At 44.3% G+C, this 27,705-nt stretch overlaps 1 protein-coding gene across 3 annotated transcripts in view; it reads right to left on the bottom strand.

Moving 5' to 3' along the window:
- ASTN2 (astrotactin 2) overlaps positions 1 to 27,705 on the bottom strand; it is a 950,369-nt gene that overhangs the window by 531,976 nt on the left and 390,688 nt on the right. For all 3 annotated transcript variants that reach the window (XM_058302487.1, XM_058302488.1, XM_058302489.1), the window contains one exon: positions 24,576 to 24,722. In XM_058302487.1, the coding sequence (XP_058158470.1) occupies positions 24,576 to 24,722 (147 nt within the window). The remainder of the gene's footprint in view (positions 1 to 24,575; positions 24,723 to 27,705) is intronic.

The raw sequence follows: 27,705 nt of genomic DNA, 5'->3' as shown, positions 1-27,705 counted from the left end.
AACTCCTCTTAGAGAGGCGGCGACAACCCTGGTTCATTGCCCATGTTAGGAGCCACTCAGGCCTCCCAGGCCCCTTGGCTCACGGCAACCATCTCGCTGACCAGGCCGCCCAAGGTGCTTCCATCAATGCCCTTAGCCCCGCAGCTGCCGTAGGAGACATTATCAACCAGGCAAAGACCTTGCATGCGCGCTTCCATCTTGGTGCGCCCGCCCTCCATCGACTCCTCCCAGAACTTCCCATCGAGACATGCAAACATCTGGTGCGTGCGTGCCGCTCCTGCGCACCTTTGCTGCCCCTGGGGCCACTCCAGCCCCAGGGTGTCAACCCGCACGGATTGCGGCCCAACTCTAGATGGCAATTAGATGTCACACATGTCGCTTCCTTTGGCCGATGGAAGTTCCTTCATGTTGCCATCGATACGTTTTCGCACCTCTGCTACGCCGTCGCCCTCCCGGGAGAGTCTGCCAAGTATGCCACTCAAGCGCTCCGGGAAGCCATCCTCTTCATGGGAGTCCCTTGGGACATAAAGACAGATAATGGCCCCGCCTACCGCAGCACCGCCTTTGCCGAGTTTGTGAAGCTCTACAACATCACCCACCACTTCGGCATCGCATACAACCCGCAAGGCCAAGGACTTGTTGAAAGAATTCACCAAACCCTCAAGATCCTCGTCCAGAAGACTAGAGAGACTCAACCCCGCCTCACCCCACGTGAAACAGTCACGCAAGTGCTCATCCAGCACAACCTGATGACCTTTGACTCTGAGGGGCTTTCGCCCGTCCACAAGCACTGGGGGCCCTCTTACCGGCCCACTCCGGCCCCTCTCGTCCTCTGGCGCGACCCGCTCACTAGCAAGTGGACCGGACCAGCGCCCCTTCTCACCCAAGGGCGAGGATTTGCCTGCGTCTTCCCGGAATCCGCACCCCAGCCTGTCTGGATCCCTGCTCGTCTTGTTAAGCCCTTCACTCCACACGGCCCTGCCGACCTTCCACCTCCCGACCCCCTTCCCCCTGATGATTCCCCCCTGCCATAATGATGGCCCCTCTCCGCACCTCACCCCCCCGTGAGGTTTTTCTCCTCTTGTCATTGCAGATGACGCCTCCAGTCGCCCAGTCGAGCCTGCCTGAGTCTGCCCCTCCTGCACCATCACCCGCAGGGACCACGCCAGCTCTCTCCCGCCGTGAGCGACGTCGACGTTGTCTTCTCGTCCGCCGCTTGAGCCGTCTCTCCCTCGAAGATGCCTCCATCGAGCAGCAAATTCTCCAGCTTCTCCGTCGTGCTCGCGCCTCCCCTGCCCCGCGCCCTCCTACCACCCCCCCCTCCTACACCTTCTCATCATTATGCTCTCCTTAGCCTCCTCAGCCCAGGCCACGCCCCTTTGGGCCGCCCTTCTTCAACCGCCTGGTTTCCTCTTCCTCTCCCCTCACTCCCCCACCTTCCCCACCATGTACTCCCCCAACTGCGACTTCCTCCCAGAAAGCTGCGACCCCCTCGCCCTTCCTGTCTCCTCGTCGTTGCCAAATGTCTCCATCCCTATTCCCCTCGACGCCTTGCAGTTCGTCACCTTCACCTCCACCCCGTTCGTTCGACACCCTTACTATTTCCTTTTATGCCCCCCTCCTTCCGAATCCACCCTCACCAACTGCAGCCCCGCAAACCACTGGAACTCTTCCTTCCCTTCCGCCTTTCTGGTGATGCAGCCCCGCGTTGTGTGGCTCCCCGTTGACTCCCCCGACTGGGTTGCCCCCCAGCTGGTAGATCTCCCCCTTTCTCGCCACCCCCGAGATTTTGGCATCACAGCCGCCATTACTGCTGCCGTCCTCGCATCCCTCGCAGCCGCCACCACCGCGGCGGCGGCCCTTGCCGTCTCTTCTGGCGCTGCCTCCGCCGTCATCAACGCATCCACAGCAGCAGCCCTTGCCCTCGGCGACCAAAGCAACATCAACTACCTTCACCACCAAGCCTTATTCAACCTACAGCAGCAAATCGACCTGCTTGCCGCTGACGTTGCCGCCCTCTACGACATAGCCACCACCACCTGTGATGCCCGTTGGCCCCTCTCTAGCTTCTGCTTAACCCCCCACCCCGTCAACTCGTCGGTGACCGCCCGCCTTGCACTATGCCAATGGATGTTTTCCTCTTACAACACCTCCTTCCTCAACTACACCCACTCCCTCCAGCAACACATCCTCACCCTCGAATCCATCAAGCCCCCAACCCTCTCAGCTTCCCTCCTTAGAGACGTGCTCCAAAAATTCCTCTCCCTTTTCCAACCCTCCAGCCTCCTCCTCTACGCCTTCCTTTTCCTCCTTCTCCTCCTCCTCCTAGGCCTCGCCTGCTGTATCCGCAAGTCCGTTCGCCAGCACCGAGAGCGGCAAAGGCTCTTGGCCACAGCTGTCCTAGTCCTCTCCCAAAGCCATCCCCTTCCCGAGGAGGCCCGGCATGCCCAGGTGTTGCTCACGGAGGTGGCAGGAGGCGGCCATCGATAGGGCCCATCGTGGTCGCCTCGAGCTGCGGGTACGGGTTCTCTGCCCTCCGCATGGGGAATCGGGCATTTCAGCCGCCCTCCCCTCTGCTCACGCCCCCCTCGTGCCCCCACGCCCCCTGCCGGTAGCCCCTCCTCGTTCCTTTCTCTCCTATTTCCCCTCCTCTCACCCCCCTCATCTTTCCTCCCTACAAAATGTCAATCCCACAAAACCTGTGCGTTCTTATTTTCGAAAGAGGGAGCAATTGTCCCCTGCTCCCACCCTGCCTTTCGCTTCCTTACACTTTGCCCGCCTGTTCCTCGTAACCTCCCTGTATTATGGCCCTTCTCAGCAGCAGTTTGTGCTGCTGCCTCCCTCCGCCCCTCCTCCCAGCCACTGTTATCTTCCCCCTCCCAGCCGATCGCTGTTCTCCCCGCCTCATTTCAACCGCCCTCATCCCGTATCCGCCCCGGCACAACCTCGGAAACAACCCCCTCTGCCATCAATGGCTTACGTCATAAACCGCAGGTCCGCCCTTGCCTCTGCAGCCAATCCTCAGCTGCCCCGCGGACATGCCCCTCCCACAACCTCCCCGCCTCCATGACACTATAAAACCCCATGTACTTCCCGAATAAAATCAGACCTGCGCATAGACCTCGTCTCCGTGGTTTTTCCTCCATCGAACCGCGCATCCCCCAAGCCTTGAGCCGCCCGCTGCCGCCCCGGTCCGGCTGTGGCGTAGGCCCGATCCCCGGCAGCGACTCGCCTGCAGTGACCCGCCTGCAGTGCCGCAGCGGAGGCCAACACTTGGCTAGGGCTTCAGTGTTGTACTAATTCCAGAAATCGCAATTGACATAGCAAACAATATATTATGTTTATAATTGTATGTACATCCATGCATACAATATATATTATTGTATATTTTATACATGTGCATACAATTCTATAATTGCATGTATCTATGGATATACACATATATATATGATCATATATAAAACTTGCATAACTCTATGAATAAATGTATCCTTTGTGGATAGTACCTTCTAGAGTTGTACAACACAGCAGTCCTGCCTGGGGCAGGGTAAGATTATTAGTTTCATTAAAAATAAATAAATAAAAGTTCCCTGCTCTAACCTATCTAGTTTATGCTCTTTTCTAGCCTAGCACATCTCTTATTTTCACAATATCCCTGGATGGATTGGGTAGGGCAGGAAAAGGGGACCCTGTTACTTTAAGATGGGCTGCAGGACTGAGGAAACATGAATGCCCTAAAGGAATGCCTTGCACATATTAAGTTAAACATGTTGGAATGAAAATACAAACTGTGTGGTCAAGATATGACTTGCAGTCCATCTGAATACATGAATGACAGCATCTTGGGACACTCCTGACCCACTAGCTTAACTACATTCTCTTCCCTGTTCCCATTTCTTTGCCACCCCTCGCCCTTGTCTATAAGAAGCATTTCTTTATGTTTTTCCCAAGCAATCTTCACAAATGTCAGGGGCTTTTTGGCAAAGACAGCACACAACTGTAAGCACTAAGAATAACCATATTAGCAATTCTTCCCCAGATCTGTTTCATTACTATATTGCAGGTTTGATACCAACCATCCAAATTAGGCCCAGGCACCTGGCTGCTTTTGTGGTCTCTTGCCATGTATGTATGTGTGTGTGTTGTGTGCACTCACATATCACATGTGTTCCACTTTCTCTAGATCTCTTGTTTTCTATTCTCTTTCATCTAGAAATGGCATCAGTGGGAAGAGCACAGACCTTGGAGTTCGGACACCTGGATTAAAAATGTAACCTTACCAGTTATCACTTGAGTGACCCTGGAGATGCTGAATATTTCTTTTCTCAGCTTCTTCATCTATGAGGATGAATGATCCTTTCCTTGCTGTGTGTGCATGAATATTAAATGTGACTGTGCATGTGCCTGACTCAAAGAACGCACTTATCAAATGAGAGTTTTTACTACTGCTGCTGCTATTAATTTAATTAATCTTAGAAATTAACTCGGGAGAGCAGGCATTACTTTTAGGTCCATTTTACATACAAGGAAACTAAGGATGAAAGAGCTGATGTGATATTTCCTGGATTACACAGCTAGTAAGTTGGTGATTAAAAAACTAGATCTCGAGTTCTCCCTGTCTCTGAGTCCAGGGTTCTGTCTATAAGGCCAGGCTGCCTTTGGTTCTTCTCACTTCAGGGATGGTCCATCCATACTATTAGGATTTTGTGTGTGTGGCTTCTGTCAATGTTCATCTCCGCCTATTTAAATATATTGAGCTTCTCACGGTGGTGGATGAAACATAAATCAGACCATGTTAAGAGAAGAGAGAAAGAGAGAGAGAGAAAGATGGCAGGGGGAAGATGACCTAATATTGTAATTTAATACTTAATATCTCCAAAGACATGTAATACATCCTAATGACATTTCCAGGAGATATTTTCTGGAAACTGGACAATAATTCAAATTAATGCTAAGCTTCAATCTAATTGTTTTATGATGCTAAAAGGACTACATGGGGCAAAGCTTCCAAAAAGCAGAGGTTTCAACAGTTACATTGATGGAACAGATTTTACTGTCTGGCACAGATGAGAACAGCTGCCTAAATATATAATGTTGGAACCTGCAGCAACATAATAAAGGAGATTGGCAAGCATCTCTCCATCAGCCAAACTTTACTATGAATTCTGGGGAAGGTAAGGAGAGAAATGATTGGATTTTTATTTGAGGGTCAACTGATGACCCTGGGGCTGGATAGGATAAAGCATGCCTAAGATCCCCATTTCTGGTATGCAATATATTCAGGATGAATTCTTCCATTGTGTTCCTTGGAGGGAATGGGTGGTATGTAGCCTGAAGGGTCTGGCTCTGGAGCCAGAAAGAAATGGTCGGAAGCCCAGCCCTACCACTGACCAGCTGTCAGACTTTATGTCCTCTACTTGACTCTGCGAGCCTTAGGTTCCTCTTTCATAAAATGGGGGCCGTGATATCTACCACATTCTCCTATGCGGAAAGGTACATAAGATGGCCATGGGTCACGAGGAAAGCAAGTTGCCCAAGAATACAAAGGCTCTTATCTCAGATTTAAAAAGATAAAGAACAATGTCATGTTTGTGTGCATGTGTGTGTGTGCACATATGGGTAGCAAAACCCTACAAGGATTTTTACAGCAAAAGGAGTTGTCTACTCAGTGGACAAAGACTGGTAATATGAAAGAGAGTATTATGAGCTGAACTGTGTCCCTCCAGAAGATATGCTGAAGTCCTAACCCCTGGTACCAGTAAACAAGACCTTATTTTAGAAATAGGTTCTTTGGGGATGCAATCAAGTTGAGATCATACTGAATTGTGGTGAGCCCTGATCCAATGTGGTTTTTGTCTTTAAACAGGGAGAAGAGACACACATAGAGACACAGAGAGGGGAATGCCAGTGAAGACAACAACACACAGGGAAAAAGGTCATGTGAACTCAGAGGCAGAGATTAGACCTGTGCAGCTACAAGCCAGGGAATTTCCAGGGCCACCAGAAGCTAGGAAGAGGCAAGGAAGAACTCTTCGGTAGAACATTCCGAGGGAGCATGGTCCTGCTGAGACCTTAATCCTGGATGGTGAGAGAATGAATTTCTATAGTTTTAAGCCTTGAGTTGTACTTTTCCAGAGTAGCCCTTGGAAGTTAATACAGTGGGCCATGTGGCATTTACTTCATTGTCTACTGAGGATATTATTACCACCACCACCACCACCACCACCATTACTAGAACACCACCAACCTCAGAAGATGTGGGTAGGAATAAGTCATAGACTATATATAAAATTACAGAATTAAACTGAACACACATGAGAGTGTCCCCAAAAGGCTCATTACTTCTTTCTTTTGTCTCTGATAACTGAGGATTTCGGTCTTTCTCCCTTGGAATAAGGAGAGGCATGGGGAAAAGAGAAGTAGCAATGGACTGAATGGCCCCTGCCTTCCTCCCATGTGTGTCCTTCATAGCCCCACCTCCTTGTCTTTGCTCAGGGTAGCCTCATATCCTGGACTGTCCTGCTCACCATTTCTATCTTCCCGGGTCGAGCCAAAGGCAAACTCTTCCTTCTACGGTTCTCTCACCTGGAAGCGGCCCGCCCCTACTCCCCTCCTGACAGCCTGATACAATCATCTCTCTCCTTACACTGCGGGGTCACTACTGGTGCACTGGAGCTCAGCACACACTCCCTGAGTAGCCACTCTGCAGATAAGCATGCTGTCTTATCTACCTCAGAAGAGAGTGAACTTTCCAAGGGAGAATCCAGATCCCACTCAACTTTGAACTGCCATGTCTAAGAACAGCTGGTTGGCACTTAGTAGGCAACTCGCAAACATTTTTGAATGAATGGATAGATGGAGTAACAAATGCTGTTTTCAACTGACTAGCACACGAATATTACCTTAGATCTTTCCAAGGGAAACAAAAGAAGCAAACCACACAGTTCTCTCCCCACATTCTCCAGTGATACCTCAAATTTCACCTTGAGACTCACCAATAGGCCTTAATAATTGGTCATTTTTGTTTAGCATTTAAGAGAACCAAAACAAATTTATATCCAATATCTCATTTGATTATCACAGCAAGAGATTTTAGAGGTTCTGGAACCAAACAGATCAGTTTAGAGCTGTGTATGGCCTTGGGCAAATTCATTATTCTCTTTAGGACTTAATTTCCTCATTTGTAAAAAAGAAAAAATGAGGAGGAAAATAATGGTAACTACCTCAATAGGGTTACTTTTAGGAAGAAATAAGTTAATGCACATAATGCAATTTTTAGGGTGACCGGTACTCAATTAGATTATATTTTGTATATATGTATATATGTTCTAGGGAGGTATTAGCATTCCCAGGTCACAAATAAAGATGTTGAAGGCTGTAAATAAGGTTTCTTGCTCAAGGTTGCATACAATTATTTAATTGCAAGTTGTGACTAGAATCTGAATGTCTAGACTCCAGGTAGCAAAATAATGGAATGTTTTGTGCAAAGGGAACAAGGTATGTGAAGTTTCTGGGATAGAAAATAGGTTGGGTTCTGTTTTCAGTCATAACTCATAATACAGAAAATGATGGTAGCTAAACTAGGAGACACATAGGGCATTTCGTGCATATTTATGTTTTTGCTTTCAAACATAATTGTCCTTCTGGGGCTGCTAGATATCTGAAAGAGCACAGTTAAATACCCAAACCATAAATCTGTGAATCAAAACCAAAATCCATGGTGAAATCTCACAAGTTTACATAAGAGGAATGGCTATTAGCAGAAGCCAAGTAAAAGACTGAACTTATACTGACATAATTTCACTTCTGGAAAGAACTAGGCAATGTCCCACCTTTTTGTTGTTTTTCTTGTTTGTGTTGTTCTTGCTAAATTCATTTGGATAATAAAGCCCCTCTTGTCTCTTATACAGAGGCTAGTACAGTGTTTAAGAGCAGGGAAACTGAGTCAGGTGGCCAGTAATCGTGTTCTGGCCCAGCCACTAACTAGCCAAATGATAATGATACAGTTAAATGGGCCTCAGTTCTTCAGCTATAAAAATATGAATAATAATCTCTTAGAAATGTGGGAGGTAATAAATGTAAATTAAATTTCTGTTGTTTCAAATTACTCACTTTTAATGTAAATGAGGTAATACATGCAAAGTGCTTACAACAGTACCTGGCAAGTAATAAATGCTAAATAAATGTGAGATGTTCTTACTCTATTTCTTCCTACATATGTTTGATAATTCTATTGTGAAATACATGGAAATGTTGTATTGTTCAAATACTGTTTGGCAAAAACAAACACAATAACCAACACTCCTTGTTTAAGCAATATATTAGCTTTAGAAATAGCAGGGTAAACAAAAGCCTGTTCTGTGACTCATTTCTACTTTCCTAATTGCCTGTTCCTGCTCAAGACCTCAGCCAGGAGTCAGTCTTTAGCCATGCCGTGGAAACACACATCAGATTGTGTATGCGCATAAACAAGAACACACAGATCCTGTTGCCTCTGAGGACTGCAAAGAAATGACATTAAAAATGAGTGATTTGAAACAACTGAAATTTAATTAAAAACAAAATTAAAAGTTGTTCCAAGCCTGGCACTTCAGCCAGCAAGACTCAGAGGAAATTAGTAAGTGCTACTAATAGCTGGATCCAATTCACACGCCTCTATGAGGAGACAGTGAGAGGAAAGAAGATGAATATTCTTTAGATGGAACAATTAAAGATCACTTCTGAGAAATAATCGCGAACAGCATCCCAGGGCAAAAAGGAACATTATTTGCTGGTGTGTTTCTTTCTGATTTTTCTCATTTCCATTATGGGAAAGTGCCCTGAGATTCCCCAGGTAGCACCTTTCGTGGCAACACAGAAGGGTACTGACTTCAAAAACCACGCTTAAATGGTGGGGGGCAGGGGAGAGGAGTTACCTATGTAAGAGGAGCTGTGGATAGACTCCTTTAAAAAATGTCACCCATGGCCAGAAATTCCATCTGACTAGTTTATTTGCCCTTGGAATCTCTGAATACTCGAATTGTTTAGTAAAATTCGAATTGCCCTGGAAGAACAAGAATGGACCCCATAAGGTCACCTGGTAGCTGAGGGCTGGGGACTGGGCACCAGGATGATTCAAGGAGCTGCTGGCTAGGGACCATGGTGGGTGCAGGCAGGTGGGCAGTGGGGCACACGGGGCAGTGTCTGAGACGGACTTCAGGGGCAGCACCAAGGGGTCAGTCTGTCCCCTGGTTCTCAGAGGACCATGGAGACAGACACAGGAGAAGAAGCAAAAACTGGGCCAGGAAGTAGGAAGATGGAGGAAAGGAGCTCAGGGAATCCATGAGGATAGCATAAAGAAAGGCTTTAGGGTGACCAGAGCTGGGATACTGAAGTTTTCCAAGAGTGGTGCCTGGCTGAGCACTGGGGGATTGGTGTAACTTAAACATCTCGTCAGAGCTCAAGCTCGCTGAGCCTGTTTCTTTACCCATGGTAAAGGCATCGGGAGTGCCTATGTCTTAGGCACCTGGGCCTCACTAGCCCACTTCACCCACTCTGCCCCACACTAGTTCCTCAGTCACCTGAGGGGCTTTTGATTTGCTCTTCCCCCAGCCCGGGATATACCTCCTCCTTTGCACTCTTCACATCCAGTTTAAAAGCCGCCTCCTCAGACATGTCTTCCTTGACCACCACATCTGAGTACATCCCACCTCTCAATGTTTTATTATTTTACACTGTTTTCTTTGCAGCAGCCTTCATGTGTTTCTACTACTTATTTAATTATTACCCTACTTTGCTTTAGAGTCTGCCCCCTGCTGAGGATGAAGGCATCCTAAAAGCAGGGCCAAGTCTTTTTCAGCACAACATCTCTAATGCTCCAGGACACACAATGAACAGGCAATAAGTGTTTGTTCAATAAGTGAACATCTTCTGCAAAGATCGAATAAGATAATGTAGGCAAAACATCGAGCATACTGCCTGGCACATCAGAGGTACATGATGACTTTAGGTGTTATTTTTATAATTATCTAATATGTGAGTGAAGATTCTAATAGAGAGCTTGCTCCTGGGAGAGCAGAAGCATGGGAACCGAAAAAGGGACTGGTGGGCTCCAAATGCCAACTTGTTGTCCTCACATGATGTCTGGAACACCTAACAGGCCGCAGGGATATGCTGGTTACATAGATGGATCCTATTGTGGTCATGAAAATGGGGAGGGCATGGAACTGGGTGCTCTTGAGAGCTGCTGTAGCAAGTCCAGCAGGGAGAGGGAAGAGACCATTTTACAAGAACCAAGCCCATCCTATCCCCAAAAGAGTTCTTTGAGGAGGATAATGAACTTGTCCAAACCCATCCTATGCTTCAGTGCTCAACTCATCCTCTATCTTCTCCAAGAACCCTTTGTGATCGTCCTCAGTGAGAGTTATTTTCTCTGTCTTCCATCCTGTTCCTGGTGCAGCTTTGGAGACAATGCAGCTCATGTTTGCTGGGCCCAAGAGTAATTTTAAAGAATCCATCTCATTGTCAGATTATGTGACTCAATTTTGGATTTCAAAATCAAATGGCAATAAAGATCATAATCACAATAATAATATGAAATGCTCCAGACCTGTTTTGTGAGGTTGTTTTTTGACTTGGGTTCGGCATGGACCGAAATATATTGAGCTCCTACCCTATGTCCGTGATGTGACACACGTGGAGCCTATAAAGGTGGAAGACAGAGTCCCTGCTTGGGAGTAGCACATGGTTCAGTTGGGAGACAACTAGACAGACGGTTATAATAGGCATCATCAAGGTTGTGGTGGTGATAAATTTGGGAGCTTTGGGAACACAGGGCAGGGGCACCTGTCTCACCTGCAGTCAGTGAGCACTTCTTCAAAGGGGTAACACCTGAGCTGAGTGCTGAAGCAATACCAGGCAGCAGTGAGGCAGAGCAGAGGGGCGAGGGTAGATTTAGGCAAAAGCAAACAAATATTTATAAAGAAAAAAATAAGAGTATGGGCATTCAGGAACCAGCCATTCACTTCATTTTGCTGGAGTGTGACTCCAAGCTGGGGAATGGGGAAAAATAAGGCTGAAAATATCTCTAATATTCTACAACCTAGAGAACTGCCAGCCTGACCTTTTTACAACATGCCCGTGGTGTGCCCTCACTTCTGTACTCACCTTCTCCCTCTTGAGGTGGTAAAAGCTGCCTTTTCTAATTGATCCCATATTTCAAATGTGGCTCCAGCCCCAATCACCAGGCCCCTGGGCCTCCCTTCCAGCCTCTGCTTCTGCAGCAGGGGCTGTGCCCAGCCTGTTAATACAGTATTCGAGTCTTTGCAGAAAATGGCCCATCCTTGGAGCCTTCCCACTCACAGGTCATGTAGGCATTGGTATGGGGGAAAGGAGCTGGTCACTTTCTCCATCCTCCACACTGGTATGACTACCGCAGGGAAATGTCACCTGAAATATTGCTTGAAAAAGTCAAACCTTCAGAACAGTATTCGGAGATCTGGTGAATTAATTTTGCTCACATGGAAAGAGGACTTGGCCCAATGGATAGGGCATCCACCTACCACATGGGAGGTCCGCGGTTCAAACCCAGGGCCTCCTTGACCCGTGTGGAGCTGGCCCACGTGCAGTGCTGATGCGTGCAAGGAGTGCCATGCCACGCAGGGGTGTCCCCCGCGTAGGGGAGCCCCACGCACAAGGATTGCGCCCCATGGGGAGAGCTGCCCAGTACAAAAGAAAGTGCAGCCTGCCCCAGAATGGTGCCGCCACATGGAGAGCTGACACAACAAGATGACGCAACAAAAAGAAACACAGATTCCCAGAGCCGCTGATAAGGATAGAAGCGGTCACAGAAGAATACACAGCAAATGGACACAGAGAGTAGACAACTGGGGGCGGGGGAGGAGGGTGGAAGGGGAGAGAAATAAATAAAAAAATAAATAAATCTTTAAAAAAAAATGTTTGCTCACAGAGCACAGTAACATATTTTACTAATAATTTTTATCTAAGCATGATTAGTAAAGGTCCTAACAGTGATTGTCTTCAAAGATGCTTGCAGTTCTTTTCTTTTTATTCCTACAAATGTCGCCAAGAGGTAATCTCATCTCACATTGAGAGGCTGCTGGATGATAACAGTAATAAAATCTTGGACTTGACTGTCTTTACTTTGGGGCAAACCCTGCCTTTAATTCTCACAATAACAGGGGGAGCTGTGGTGCTATCAGCATCTTATCTTTCAGAAGATGAAGCTGAGCCTTGGAGAAGGAGGAGTAAGGATATGAACCCATGCCCCCTGGTGTGAGCATTCGTGTACTTGTCCACCACACGGCATGGCCTTTCAAAGGGGATGTCTACTTGGTTAAGCTTTCTCTTTAGGGCTTCCTATTTCCACATCTAGGGTCACCAGCTTCTCAGAGATCCCAAGAGGCAGGTCAACAAATCATCGGTGTCTTCCACCCCTCCTTGACCCCTCCTTGCAATTAGCTGCTAAATTTCCTTGAATTTAGGTCTCTAAGGTCTCCAGATCTTCATCCTCACCTCTACAGCCCTTGTCCTTATCATAGGACCATTTAACAGGGAAACCTAATGAGACTATTAGGGTGATGCTGATGATGCCAATAAAAACTGATAATACTGAGTGCTTTCTGTTTGCCAAACATTCTACTTCATACTTTATAAATATTATCTTATTTAATTCTCACAGTACTAAGAGGAAGGTAGTGTTATTATTATTCCTACTCTATGGATAAAGAAAAAAATCTGGAAGGGTTAAGTAACATTTCTAATATCAAACAGCTAGTAATTTCCTAAACCAAGATTTGAACCCAGATATGTCCGACTCTACAGCCTGAACTCTGGGTCATCATCCTGCATTGACTTCTGTAAAAGCAGCTGTAACTCCAACACTCTCTTACTTAAAATCCCTTCAATAATTCCATGACTCCCAAATGCCTCCAAGAAAAAAGCCTAGTAGCTTTTTTTTTTTCTTAATGGTTTCCAGCTTTTGGTTATTTACCTTCAAATGTGGTGGGATTACATGAAGCAAATGGCTCTTACTTTCAGAAAGTAACCCAGCCCTTTTTTCAAAAAAGAAAATATTGTGGTAATATACAGATAGTATAAAATTACCTGCTTTAACCATTTTTAAGTGTACAATTCAGCAGTATTAATTACATTCACAATGCTGTACTACCTTTATCATCATCCATTATCAAAACGTTTTTATTACCCAGACACCTTGTATCCATTAAGCAATGACTCCCTGTAGCAGTTTGACATAGTTATGAATTCCAAAAATAGATATTGGATTATGTTTGTAAACAGGTCTGAACCTGGGAATGATTAAGTTATGATTAGGGCTTTGATTGAGCCACGTCATTAGGGTGTTGAGTCCCTACCCCTTGGTGGGCAGGGGACTCACAGATAAAAGGCATGGCAAAGAACAGAGTTCTTTTTGATGTTGGAATTTGATGCTTAAGCCTTAAGCTGGAGCCCTGGGAAGTAAGCTCACAGAGTAAACAGAAGCAAGCCCCAGGAACAGAGGAACCCTGAGCCCAGGAAGAAACAAGCCCTGGGAAGAGAGGAACCCTGTACCCAGAGAGAAGAAAGACCCTAGAAGAAAGGAACACAGGAAGCCTGAACCCTCACAGACGTTGGCAGCCATCTTGCCCCAACACGTGAAAATAGACTTTGGTGAGGGAAGTAATTTATGCTTTATGGCCTGGTTATCTGTAAGCTCCTATTGCAAATAAATACCCTTTATAGAAAACAACCCATTTCTGGAATTTTGCATCAGCATCCCTTTGGCTGACTAATACACTTCCCATCTCCCCTCCCTGCAGCCCCGGAAAGACTTTCTGTCTCTATGGATTTTCTTATTCTAGATACTGCATATAGGTGGAATCCTACAATATTTGTTCCTTTAAGGCTGGCTTTTTTTCATTCATCATGTTTCCAAAGTTTATTTATGATGTAGCATGTCTCAGGACTTCAATCTTTTTTATAGCTGAATAATATTCCATTATATTTATATACCACATTTTGTTTATCTATCCATCTCTTGATGGACACTTGGGTTGCTTCCACCTTTTGGGGCTATTATGCATAAAGCTGCTATGAGCATTGGTATACACGTTACCTGTTTGAGTCCCTGTTTTCAATTCTTTTTGGTCTCTATTTAGGAGTATAATTGTCAGTCACACGCCAAGTCTATGTTTAACTTTTTGGGCCTGGTAGCTCTTGCAGCCCTCTTCTTCCCACTATCCTGCCACTAGTCTGACTCTTGCCCCCAGGGCCCTAGCTTCTCTGGATACTATCTGCTCCAGCCATACATTGGTCCCTGCTGTTCCTGTTGGATGTGAGATCATCCTTCTCATACTCACTCTTTACCCCCATCTCCAACAAAAACACACACTTTCTCTCTCAATCCCTGCCCATTCAGTTCCTTTCAATGGAAAAGATCCAGGTCATATCTTTCTTGCTCCCTGAAGATTTGCCCACATCTGCCCGGCTGAAAATACTTAAAGCTTCCCTCAAAAGGTTGAAAACCTTGCTAATTCTTGCTTTTGTGTCCTTCCTTATCCAGATTATTTGTTGCCTTCTACTCTGGCTTCTTGCTTTATGGCTGCCCTATCTGTTTAAGTAACTTGCAGTATCCCTATGAGCACAAGATTAGCATTTGCTGTGCACCTATTTTAAGCTATTTTCATACTAATCTCTATTTTGTCCTCATCACAACCCTGTGAAGTAAGGACTATTAGCTTTACTTTTATATTATAGATGGGAAAATTGATGGTTCAGAGAAGTGAGGTGACTCATTCAAGATCCACAGTTTGTAGGTGGTAAGGCATGAATTTGAACCTGAGATTATTTTTGTTCTGAAACTTGTGTTCTTTTCCCTACTACACTATCCTTTACTACTGACTGTGTCTTTGTCCCAGAGTGTGCATCCTGGCCCTGAGCAGGCACTCAGAAAATGTCACCTGAAAGTCAGAACATATGGGTTCAGAGGTAAAGCCCAAATGGGGACTAGAGTTAAAGCAGAGGAGGAGATAAATGGAAGGGTCAAGGGCATGACTCCAGCTGAGGGTGAAATGCTTAGGCCTTTAGCAGAGGCTCAGGACATTGCCAGGAGCTGCTGGAAAATCCAAGGCTGAACAGCCGCAACTATATTTGGCTGGTATAATCCAGAGGGGTGGGCTGGGGAGGAAAGCAAGGCTCCACTGGGCACCAGGGCTGGGTAAGGGGGGGGCAGGTTTTAATTATTCCTTCCATCGCTACATTTCTCTGAACAGGACCGTTCTCCTCCTCCCATCCTATTGCTGGAGCCTGAGATGTTCAGGGTCCTTTGGCAGGCAGCTGAGGCTGGGGGCTAGAGATGCAGAGGCCTCTTTCCCACTACAGTTAAGTGTCAACCACCTCTTTTTTCATCCAGACAGCCTTGGGAGCCTGCAGCCCCTGCCGAAGCTTGGCTGTGATCCTTCTAATCTTCTTCAAATGGCAACCTGTGGGCTGTGCAGGGTTTGCTTAGCTGACTCTGATCCCAATTCCCTGCTCAGTGCCCTGCCTAGCCCCAGACCTAGAGTCTGGAGAGGGGACTGGGTGCTCTAATGGGATGGTTCCATTTAAAATGGGCATAACAACAGATCCTCTTCATGAAGTATTAGGAATGAATGAGGTAATTCCTTACAAGGCAGTTAGCCTGGGGTCTGGCACTTGGCAAGTGCTCTGAAAAAGGTCCCCCTTATTACTCGTGACTAAAATCACAATCATTAGGAAGTCTGAAAGCAGGGTCTATGTGAATGCAGTTAAAAGTACCCATTTCCCATTCTAGGATGCCTGCCATCATCCAATACCCATCCCCAGGTAAATGTCAACAGCTCTAAGACCTAGTTCAGGTAACACCACCTCAAGCCATCCTCTCCCAAGCACCACTCTCCTTCTTCATCTTGGGGTACTTGGCTGTCTCTCCTCTATATCCCCACAACACCTGGACAGTGCCCATTATGACTCCTACTACATTGTGTTTCCTCTTTGAACGGGTGTCTTCCAGCTGCCATAAAACCAGAGACTCTTTAATGCCAGGGATTTGTGTTGTATCCATTTCTGCATTCCTAACTTCTGAGCATGCCACAGAGAAGGTGATGTGCAAATATTTGTTGATCCCAGGAAGGGAGGGGCAAAGGATGGGAAGGAAAGAGGCACTACAATAAGAATAAGGGAGTATTGTTATTATTAACCATTTCGGTTCTTCTTTTTGGCCAACCTAAGTTTCCCTAACATCGTACCTTCTAAATACCTGACCTTACCTACTAAGGCCCCATTTCAATTCTGTACTTTCTCCATAAATAATCAAGCTATGGACAAAAAGAGGGAAAAATAATTAGACCTATTCTTCAGATGACAAAATGCTTCCACACTCACTGGTCCACTAGCGCTCTTCTGAGGCAGGGAGTATTAACATTGGTTTTAGATGAGGAAGCTGGTACTCAGTGAGGTGAATTATGATACCTAAGATCACAAAACTAGAAAGCAGAAGAGCTAGATCTAAAACCCACATCTCCTGGATTCCAGATCAGTGCGGTTATCTCTCTACCATGCTTCCTTCTCTCTCCTACGCAATGCCTCGCTGCCTCAAATCTACCCTACTTTGCAAACACTAAGTCAATAATAATGGAACATTCTTCTATAGACTCAAGCCCCATCTCATCAAAACCTACTTAGCATTCTATCCTCTCTGCCTAGAAGTCAAAGTGGCCTTCTGCTCACAATAGCAGGATGGAATTATTAATGAGAAAGAATTAAGTTTCTCTACACCTTGCAAAAATTCTCTGCCCCCAGTTCCTAGGAACATATTTTCCGACCCAATCGGCTATCAAAACACAGAAATTAGTCTCCAATTTTGGACGTCAAACTTGGTTATCCCTTTTGCTAAGGAAAATTAGTACAATTCATTCTGGTTGAAAGCCAAGGTAGCAGCACAGAGTTTCATTAAAAATCCCAACCCAACTGGCTGTTGTGATAGCTTTAAAAGCTTGAATATGTTCTGGCATTTAGAAAGTTTCCTGGGTTTGTTATCACCTAAATCCCTTGTCCCTTTCAACCTGGCGATCAGTTACTGTTTAAGGAAGGAATGGTTTGAAGCATTTTTCCTTCCATGGTTTTATGAATTTGGACTTTCCTAATGAAGAGGTTTGAGAAGAAAAAAATGGTTTTCACTCTAGGGGGGCATCTGCAGCCCCAAACAGCAGCTCCAGGCCATTGCTGTGCAAGTTGCCTATTAAGTACAAGAAGAGGAATAAGGAGGAAAGTTTTCACAGTTTATAATTATATCACCCGTTTCATTACAGATATCACCTTAATTATGATGGAACCTAGACTCTTCTCCCTGCACTCTTTCACATACAGTTATTAAGTCTAGGTTGGAGTTCAACCTACTCTTCCTGATTTCAGCATATTCATCTAGTGTATTGGTATTTCATCACTGCCTCCCCCTGGGTATTTAGAATCTCAACTCAATTAGAATTATTGTGACTCAAGCAATGGAAGAAACTGTATCATTGATGTGGAGACACTGGCCACAGGAGATGCTGAAGGCAGGGAGAGGGAAAAAGAGGTGTGATATGGGGGCATTTTGGGGACTTGGAGTTGTCCTCAGTGATGTTGCAGGGACAGATGCAGGACATTATATACCCTGTAATAACCCACCGAATGGACTGGAAGAGAGTGCAGACTATAATGTAAACTATAATCCATGCTGTGTAGCAGTGCTCCAAAATGTACTCATCAAATGCAATGAATGTACCACACTGATGAAAGAAGCTGTCGATGTGGGAGGAGTGGGTGGTGTGGGGAGTGGGGTATATGGGAACCTCTTACATTTTTTAATGTAACATTTTTGTGATAGTGGTCTATGTACCTTAAAAAAAAGATTAAAAAATGAAAAAAAATTATACTTCCTCCTCCTCTTTCTGAGCTCTGGGATAAAGCTTGTTACATTTTGGTGTTGGGGTAGGAAGGTGAGCTTGATTAGAGTATTGGAGTATCTCATATATGGGGATAGGTGCACAGACTTGGGGAGTAAAGTCAATCATAGACTAAAAGGCAACCTTAAATTTCTTGCACTGTCATTCTTCAGAATATATCTTCTTGGACTATCTGGTCTACCTACCTACCCTCCCTCTAATCATTCTTTTCACAGACACTATTTATTATATGCCTACTATGAATCAGATCCCTCATTAAGCACCACAGGTAGTTTTGACACAAATAAGCTATGGCCCTTGCCCTTGAGGAAATTTAAGTTTAGGCAGTGAAATCATTTTTTTTCATTTATTGAATACTTTTCTGAGCACCAACTCTGTTTTATATACTGTCGTAAGTGTTGAAGATAATGTTCAAACTAACATATATGGTCTAAATCCTTACGGTACTTACAACCTTAAAAAGAACAATAAAAACTAGTTAAGTACATAATCCCAAAGTGAGATAAGTGCAATAAAAGAAAACATCAAGGTTTGAGGAGAATACTTATTAAAGGGACCTAACAGAGACTGGGGTGTTAAAAAGGAGATCAACCACTGTTGGATAAACTGGATTTATCTAGAAAAAAATGGGGAGGTGAGGAGACATTTTCAGGGAGAGAAAGCAACAAGTGTAAAGGCCCTGAGGCAGGAAGCAGTGAGGATATTCAGGGAACCAATGTAGAGAGAGTGGTCTGAGGTGAGGCTGGAGTAGCGAACAAGAGACTCACCTTGCAGGGCTGAAGGCCACGTTAAGAAGTTTGGTCTCTAAAACAAGTACAATCAGAAATCATTGAACAGTTTTAGAAGAAGCTGTAACATGCTGAGGTTCTCTTTTTTTTTTTAAGATTTATTTATTTATTTATTTATTTCTCTCCCCTTCCCCCCCACCCCGGTTGTCTGTTCTCTGTGTCTGTTTGCTGCGTCGTCTTTGTCCACTTCTGCTGTTGGCACTTTCTTTCGCGCTGGGCAGCTCTCCTTACCGGGCGCAGTCCTTGTGCGTAGGGCTCCCCTATGCGGGGGACATCCTTGCGTGGCAGGGCACTCCTTGCACACATCAGCGCTGCATGGGGGCCAACTCCACACGGGTCAAGGAGGCCTGGGGTTTGAACTGCGGACCTCCCGTGTGGTAGACGGATGCCCTAACCACTGGGCCAAGTCCGCTGCCCTGAGGTTCTCATTTTAACAGAGAAGTTAGAATTAATGTAGGGAGGCCAGTTCTTAGGACCATGGAGGTTGTTCCAATAACATATACATAACAATGACAGTGATGAAGGGTAGAATTCAGAATCATTAATAAGGTACCAAATGCAGCTTTATGGAAGTATTGAGGCAGGATAGCTCATTCCTAACTGGGGAACTGTCTTAGTTTGCCAAAGGGTTGTCAATGCAAAGTACCAGAAATTGGTTGGCTTTTATAATGGGAATTTTATTAGGGGAAAATACAGTTTCAAGGCTGTGAAATGTCCAATTCAAAGCATTAGCAGAGGTGCTTTCTCACCAAAGTCAGTTACTGGAGATCCTGATGTCCTGCCAGTGGCAAACCAAAATGGCAACCAAACTCTGCCTTCCTCTTGGGGCTCACTATCTCACAGAGCCCAACTGTGGGCAACCAGGCATAAAGCTTGTCTCTTTTAGGGCCTCCTCTCTCAGACTCAGCTGCTCTGCTTTCTTCCAAGTTCAACCATGGGCTATCAGGCATATGGCTCATCTTTTCAACCATGAGCTGCTCCATGGACCCAGCCTCTTAGGGGCTTAATGCTTAAGCATTGGTTGCTAAGATTCCTCTGTCACATGGCTGGTTCAGAAATGGCAGAGTTCCCTTTTCCTGTGTACCGTTCTCTGTGTCTCCATTTATATATGACCCAGCCAGAGGGTGGAGACTCAACGTGAGTCATGCCTCACTGACACAGGTCAGTCAAAAGGGTGTCACACCCACAGGAATGGATTAGTTAAAAAACACAATTCTCTTTTTGGGATTCATAAAGGAACTTCAAACTGTCACAAGGATTCATGTAAAAAGTTTACTGGGGGAAGGGGAAAATTGAGTGAGGTCTTAGAAGATGGGTAGGTTTCCTAGATATGGAAATGAGGAAAGGTTACTCCTAGTGGACAGCAATGCATCAGTCAAGGTAAGAGTGTGGCAGACACAAGGCAAGACAGTCCATTTGTCTAGACAGCTTCATGTGTAGGCGAAGGAGTTAAGGAAGAAAAAGTATAATAGATCACTTCCCCACCTGAGCTTGTTCCATGGTGCTCAAAGATCTGCAATTAACACTGAATATTTTTAAAGTCCCAAATGATTCCAGAGGGTACCATGACTGAGGAACTACTGTTTTTATATATATTGCTTAGCTATTTGTAGCTGGACAGCCACCTTTGTGTGGAGTAATTTTCCCTTCTATGAGTTCCCATCTATATACCTATGTATTTAAATCACTGCAAACTAACTCTATAGCCAGTTATGAACTTCATTCTCCAGTAGAGGCACAAAGCCATAAATACGTTCACTCTCCTGGGTCAAAAGACATGAAATGGGATAGGAAACAAACAAATGTAGACTAAGAATTTCTATGCACAATTTTGTGTTCAAAAGCTGCTACACAGGTGGCATGTTTAAGAGCCAGGCCATTCTTACGTGTGGTTTGAATGGGCAACATCTACTTGATTGTATAGGCTCTAAAGGAACTCTAAGACCATAAATACATCAGTCATTGGGATCAGAGAAGACTTAAAGCCCATCTTAGTTCAACTCAAAAGATGATGTCATTGTTTTAACTTGACCTAAAAAAGAGAGACATTTCGGCATAGTTTTTTGATTCAATGGCCATATCAACATTTGTTTTTCAAAGGCTTCATATTTGTGTGTGTGCATTTGACCCTCACCCAGTCTTGGGTCTACTACCATTTCTGAGCTTAGGCAAAGAGTGTGTGAAGTTCAGGGATGACGTAGTAAAAAACAAATAAACTGATTCTGAAATTCCTAAAGAAATGTGGTTTTAAAATTTACATTCTGATAAAATGGCTCAGAATCAAAATATCATGTACCTAACCAAACCCATCCCTTCTGTTATCTTTATGGTTTCAAAGAAATGTGGTCATCTATTCTCAAGAATTTCTCTACCATAGGGAACTCATTATCTTGCAATGACCCCCTTCCAATATTAAAAAAATATTATCACAATGACTAACATTTATATGATTTATCGAGCCATTGCTAGGTCCCAGGTACTGAGCTAAAAGCTTTATGAGCATTATTTCATTTATTCTTACAATAACTCAGTGAGATAAGTGTTTATATGATCGTTACCTTATAGATAATGAGACTAAATCTTACAAAGTTTAAATGACTATCACAATGTCACACAACCAGTGGGAGAGGAAAACATTTCTAGGCTAAGCCTCCATCTTTACCCAACCCTGTCAATCCTCACAATCTATATACCTACAGTTTTTGCTCTATGGGAACTCCCATAATAAACCTCCTCCTTTTTAAAGACACACAGTAATTATTATGATCACATATATGAAATTTGGGGCATGGAAAGACCTTGGATTTGGGGTAAGATAGACATACAGATGAAGCCAGGGATGAAATCCTATGTGTTAATATGACCAAATCACTTAATGTCTCTGAGCTCTACTTACCATGTATGCAAATTCAAGGATGCTAAATCCTGCCTCACATGTTTTATATGAGAATTAAGCAGAAATCCAAGTAAAGTGCTTTGAAAACTACCAGATGTCTAGGCTCCTCCAACTCTTGTAACAGAATGATTCTCTTCTACCCTTTCATTATGAAGTCATTAGGTGTCTACAATATTTTTTCCAGACTCTTGACTGCCAAGTACCCTCCTTTGGACATGTCTCAATGTCTCATTCACCTCCTCAAAGTACGGTCCTCAGAACATAACATGTACAAATTCTACATATAGTGTTACCTGCCTACACTGCATTGGAGCTCTCTTCTTCCCTTAATCTGGAAAATTTATTCCTTTCAAAATGGGAGTCTCAGAGGACACATTAACTAACATCTCAGCTAAGAAGGGCTTTAAAAATTAGACCATAATGAGTCATCAATAATGCCACCTGCATGGCAATTTTGATGAGATCCAAGCCTGTGTGGTAAGTGCTGGTATGTTATGAAACTCTCTGGTGGACCATTCACATTGCACTCAATGCTATGGAAAACCAATGGAGTTGTACCATGAGGCAAGTAAAAAAATGAGTAAATCAAAGCCCCTTACAGGGCTCCAAGAAGCATAGGGGAATTATCGTAGCTGCTAATTGGAAGGAAACTTACTCTTACAGAGATATCAATCAAACCACTGTTGAGGGTCCACCTGGCATTCTTCTAAACAATATTACCACTTGGGCTCTACCCTAGAGAATTTCATTCACTAGTTCTGGTGACCATCAGACCTGACAACTCAACTGCAGATGACTTATAGACCACAGATGGACAAACAATACTAAATCCAGTGAGTTATATTCAAACCCGATCCATCTCTTCACTGTGTGCTTAGCAGGTCAAAAAGCAACTGGTGGCCTTGAAGAGGCCCCAGGGAAAGGAAGATTTGCCAAGGGCTTTGATGGGGGCTCCTGTCAGCGTATACTGCTGTTGCCAGCTGGGCTCTGGTCAAGTTCTGTATCGTGCTGACCTCTTCCCCATAATGGACAGTAAGCATCGAATATTACCATGCAGTAACACAAGGGCAGATTTCATTTTCTTCCCGAAGACAGGGCCCATTACTCAGCCTACTACATTGCTTCAGCACCATGGAGAGCTCACTACTCAAGGCTGGCTGCCAGCTCTCTTCCAAGAACAAGGGCTCAGCAACTTAGCTCGGGGCTCATAGTGGAAGGTGAGAAAGGGTGAGAGCTGCCATGGCGGCTCCTTAGATGATCTGTTTCAAGTGGAGCTCTTCCCATTTGAGGGGGTTGCTCTTGTGCTGACTGGCCTCATTATGATGCTTAATTGACTCTGCTAAATTTCACAGTAACTAAGCAATGGGACTGAAATTTGAACCCAAACCTATCTCTATTACAAAGGTTACATTCTCAACCTAGACACTAGAGCACTTGTGGAAGGTAATTACATTATGCCTTGATATAGAGACTACACTTTAGGTGAAGTCCTCCTAAAGCTGCCTGCTATGCTTGCTCCATCAAATCTCCAATATTTTTTTACCCCACAATTAATTCCAGTTTTCTTTCATCTCTATGAAGTCTCTGAGGACTTAGTTTTTCTTGACTTTTCTCCTTTTCTGTTTAGAGATCTAGTAGAAGAATCCCATAGAATCGTTCACAACTCTGCTTTAATTCAGATTCATTAGGTTCAAAACATATTGATGGGAAGTGGATTTGGCCCAATGGCTAGGGCATCTGCCTACCACATGGGAGGTCCAAGGTTCAAATCCAGGGCCTCCTGACCCATCTGTTGAGCTGGCCCACATGCAGTGCTGATGTGCACAAGGAGTGCCGTGCCATGCACGGGTGTCCCCTGCATACAGGAGCCCCACGCACAAGGAGTCCACCCTGTAAGGACAGCTGCCCAGTGCAAAAAAAGTACAGCCTGCCCAGGAATGGTACCACACACACAGAGAGTTGATGCAGCAAGATGACGCAACAAAAACGAGACACAGATTCTGGGTGCTGCTCACAAGAATACAAGCAGACGCAGAAGAACACACAGCAAATGGATACAGAGAGTAGACAACTGGGGGCGGGGGCGGGCTGGGGATGGGGAGAGAAATGAAAAAAAAAAAAAACATATTGAAGATTCACCATAGACTGTGCTTCTTGGCAAGATAGAGCATTTTGCCCAATAGACAAAACTGTCCTCACAGAGATTCTAGAGTAGTGGCGGAACCAGGTAACTCCCCAGGAAATTATAAAGTTCTAAGTCCATGACAGAGGTTAGAACAGGAACTAAAGAGAAAGAGCAACTTTTATTCACATTTGTTTATACTTCCATGATATCAAGATCATTTTGTGGCTTTCATGGAAGATTCCTTAATTTTGCTATTTCCCAGCTACATACCATCTGAAAATCTGATAAACGTGTAAAGGAAGAAGTTGTGGTCTTCACAATAACTACAGCATCTCACTGATTCAAATCAGTAGAATATAAGATATTTGTAAAGTAGATTTACAGGGAATGAGATATGAGTACTCTCTGGGACATTCAGGAAATTTCAACAAAGTCCATGCCATCTTGTCTATCATATGTTTTTAATCAGTTAATACTCTTTTCAGGGAGTGGAGTATTTTTAATTTGGAAAAAGATCCACAAGCATGATAAGAACCAGTAGGTTCTCTGAAGTAGCTCAATCTTTACTTCTGCAATCACCTTTGAACTCTTCCTTTATTGAACAAACCTTATACTTGCCCATAAAATACAAACAGCTCTTTGTTCAATTCAAATAATTCAGGACTCTAAATAATAAGGGTGAGTTTTGATGCTCCCTTTATTCTGCAATATAATTCTGAGGTCAGACCAAGCATCGAGGAAATCTGACCAGCCAGGGATGCAAGGTGCTGAGTAGGTATGGGGCATCTCTGAAGCTCAGCTCTTACCGTCTGCGATGAAGTGCTCAGGCACATGCAGAGTCACCTTCACAGTGAGTGGACAGGACATCTGGCTGCCACACACCATGGCCAGGATGCAGGAGCTCACAGCGATTAGTGTTAGGGCTGTTTTGTTCACTGGGCTTTTCAGCAAACCTAAAAACACAAGGACACAAAGGCACATATAATTCCACAATGTCAGAGATTTGAGGAGAAATGGGGATTGGGAATCCTGTTATTTTCCAAATGGGAAGCTGAGAAAAACACCATATTTTCTTACTTCTGTTCTTAGAATGATATCTCAGTGGCCCCTTGCTGGGTCTTGGGTTAACTCTGCAAAACAGGCTTACAATTCCTTTTGGTAAAAATAACAGAAATAACTTCCTGAAAATTGTGCCAATTCTCACTTTTCCCCTCCAAATTAGGCTGGTTGTTTTTTACTATAATTAGAGGACACCACATTGTGGAATGAGCCTAGCCTTTATAGTTAGAAAATCTTGGGTTCAAATTTATGCTTTCACCCTCATTGGCCATGACCTGATTCATTCTCTGAACCTCAGCTATTCAATTTGTATGATAAAAATAAAAATAAGCATCTCACAGGGTTGTTGTGATAATTATATGGCATAATGCATATATATAATGTCTGTGACAGTTTGACATTTTATGAATCCCAAAAAGATTATGTTCTTAAACTAATCTATTCCTGTGGGTATGTTACTGTTTGATTTCATTAGATTCATTTTAGGTCACTTGATTAGATTGCTTTTGACTGGACTATGTCAGCAAGGCGTGACTCACGCTGTCTCCACCCTCTGGATGGGTCTGATAGAAAGGGACACAGAGAGGAAAAGGAAGCTGCTGTATTTGATCCTGCATTGTAAGAGAAAGGACTTCAGGTTTGCCCATAGCTGAGGTGCAAGGAGAGAAGCCCCAAGAGGCTCCAAGAACTGAGGTCCATGGAGAATGAGCCATATGCTGGATACAGCACAGCTGAACTAGGGAAGAAAGTGGAGCAGTCGAGACAGAGAAAGGAAACCCAGGAAGATACAAGCACTATGCCTGGTGCCCACAGGTGAGCTCTGGGAGATGGTAGATTCTGAAGGGCAAGGCAGAGATTGGCAGCCATCTTTGCCACTTGGTAGGACACAAGGTTCAACTGTAGCTGACTTTGGTGAGAAAGCATGTCTGATTGTTCCTCGATTTGGACATTTCACAGCCTCAGAATTGTAAGATTTTACCCCTAAGAAATTTCATATTATAAAAGTTGACCCATTTCTGGTACTTTGAACTGGCAGCCCTTTGGCAAACTAAGACAGTGCCTGTCATCTAGAAGGGTTTCAAAGATTGTTAGGAGCTGATCAGTTGAAATCAATTTCACAAGCTATTACTATTATGTGTGACACACACAGAACTGAATAAGGATAGTACCTGCTCTGCAGGAGCTTATAGGCTAGGGAGAAAAAGCAGGCTTACCCATAGCTACTTAGAATCTAGGGCAAGTTGTTTGAGGAGCTAGAAGAGAGGGCAGAGAATGGGGAAAGGAGCATTGCCTGGGAAAATTAAAGATAATTTCATGGATGCAGTAGAATGAATGGATTGGCTCTGCATGGCCAAGAGAGAACTAGGCCAGCAAAGAAATACGATGGAATTTGTTCTAAGTCTTCTTTGTTTCTCATTCTTTTAGCTTTGCTATTCACATTTACTTTCAAGGCTTTAGTGACCATTTTTAAAGCAATGACTCCCAAATTTCTATTACATTCTAGGCTCCTTTTTTGAGCAATAAATTATTTTATCTCCATACTTCTCGGGCATCTCTCCATGGATGTCCCATGGGCATGTCAAATATAAGTGTAAAACTGAACACATTGTCTTTCCCCTAAAGTCTTCTCCTCTTCTGTGGTTCCCCAATTTACTGAAAACATTACCATTGAGAGGGGGCAAAAATGTAGATGCTGTCTTTCAGTCTTTTGTCTTCCTCATCTACAGTCTCCAAACAGCCATTAGATCCTACTTATCCTATGTCTTCAGCATTTTCACCTCTTTCCCCTCATTGCTTCTATTGTCATTGCTTCCACTATGCGCTTGTGGGATGAATGAGGTGCAGGTTCATCTAACCACCTCATTTTCTGAGGAACCCCTTCAGCTGATTCAGTATCAGACTAGAGGATGCACCCATGCCCTTTAACCTCATAATTGCTGTGCTCCCCAACCTGACCCAGCTGCTGGAACGGCTGCATTACTGCGCCCCACCCCACCACCATCAACACTCTATATTGCTTTTACAGTCGCACAGGTGCTCCTTTCCTTGTCCTTTCCTTGCACTCCTTTCCTTGTCTACTTACTATTCTGAGCTTCACCATTAAGTGTAACTTCCTCACCCTCTAAACCAGGGGCTCTTAACAAGGGGTCCCTGAGCTTGAATTGAAATTAAAAAAACATTATTCTTGTGGGGATGTGTTGATGCAGATGTCATATATTCATGAAATAATAAACAATATAGTGTGGACTGAGTAAGGGGTCCATGGAACAAAAAAGATTAAGAACCCCTGCTCTAGGCAGACATATTACCTAATTCTTGTGTTTCTCAAAATACCTTATTCAAATACCAGAGTCTAATAACTAAATGGGAAATTCCATAAGAGCAGGTGATCTCTCTTTTGCTGAGCATGGTTTCTTAGTGCCTGGCACAGTGTCTGGCATATAGTAGGATCTCAGTAAATTTACCTTTATAACACAGCATTATTAACAGTCAGGGGGTTGTAGTAACAATAGCAGCAGCCAGCATGGCACAGGTGCTGACCAATCAGAAAGCATGTTGGCCAAGACCAACCGAGCTGTCATACAAGTGGCTTCCATCTGCACAAGAGCCCTCATGGCAGCCCACTTTGGGGTTGTTTGTATGGCTGTTATTCTTAATAAGCAGTGATGCTTGAGGGAAGGGATCATAACTTCACCTGCTCACTGCCTGGCATTGAAAAGCCACTTAAATTTAAGGATAGGGGCCTACCTACTCTTTTTTTAAATCCTTTTATTCCCAGGCTTTGAGTAACGAATAGCTTATAGAAGGCACAATTCACATATTTTGTTGTTGTTGTTGTTGTTGTTATTGAATGACATTAAATGGACGAGTAGATAA

This window comes from Dasypus novemcinctus, chromosome 8 (assembly GCF_030445035.2).
Source record: "Dasypus novemcinctus isolate mDasNov1 chromosome 8, mDasNov1.1.hap2, whole genome shotgun sequence".
Lineage (NCBI taxonomy): Eukaryota > Metazoa > Chordata > Mammalia > Cingulata > Dasypodidae > Dasypus > Dasypus novemcinctus.
The sequence above is the reverse complement of the archived record's forward strand: the minus strand, read 5'-3'. Positions and strand labels throughout refer to the sequence as shown.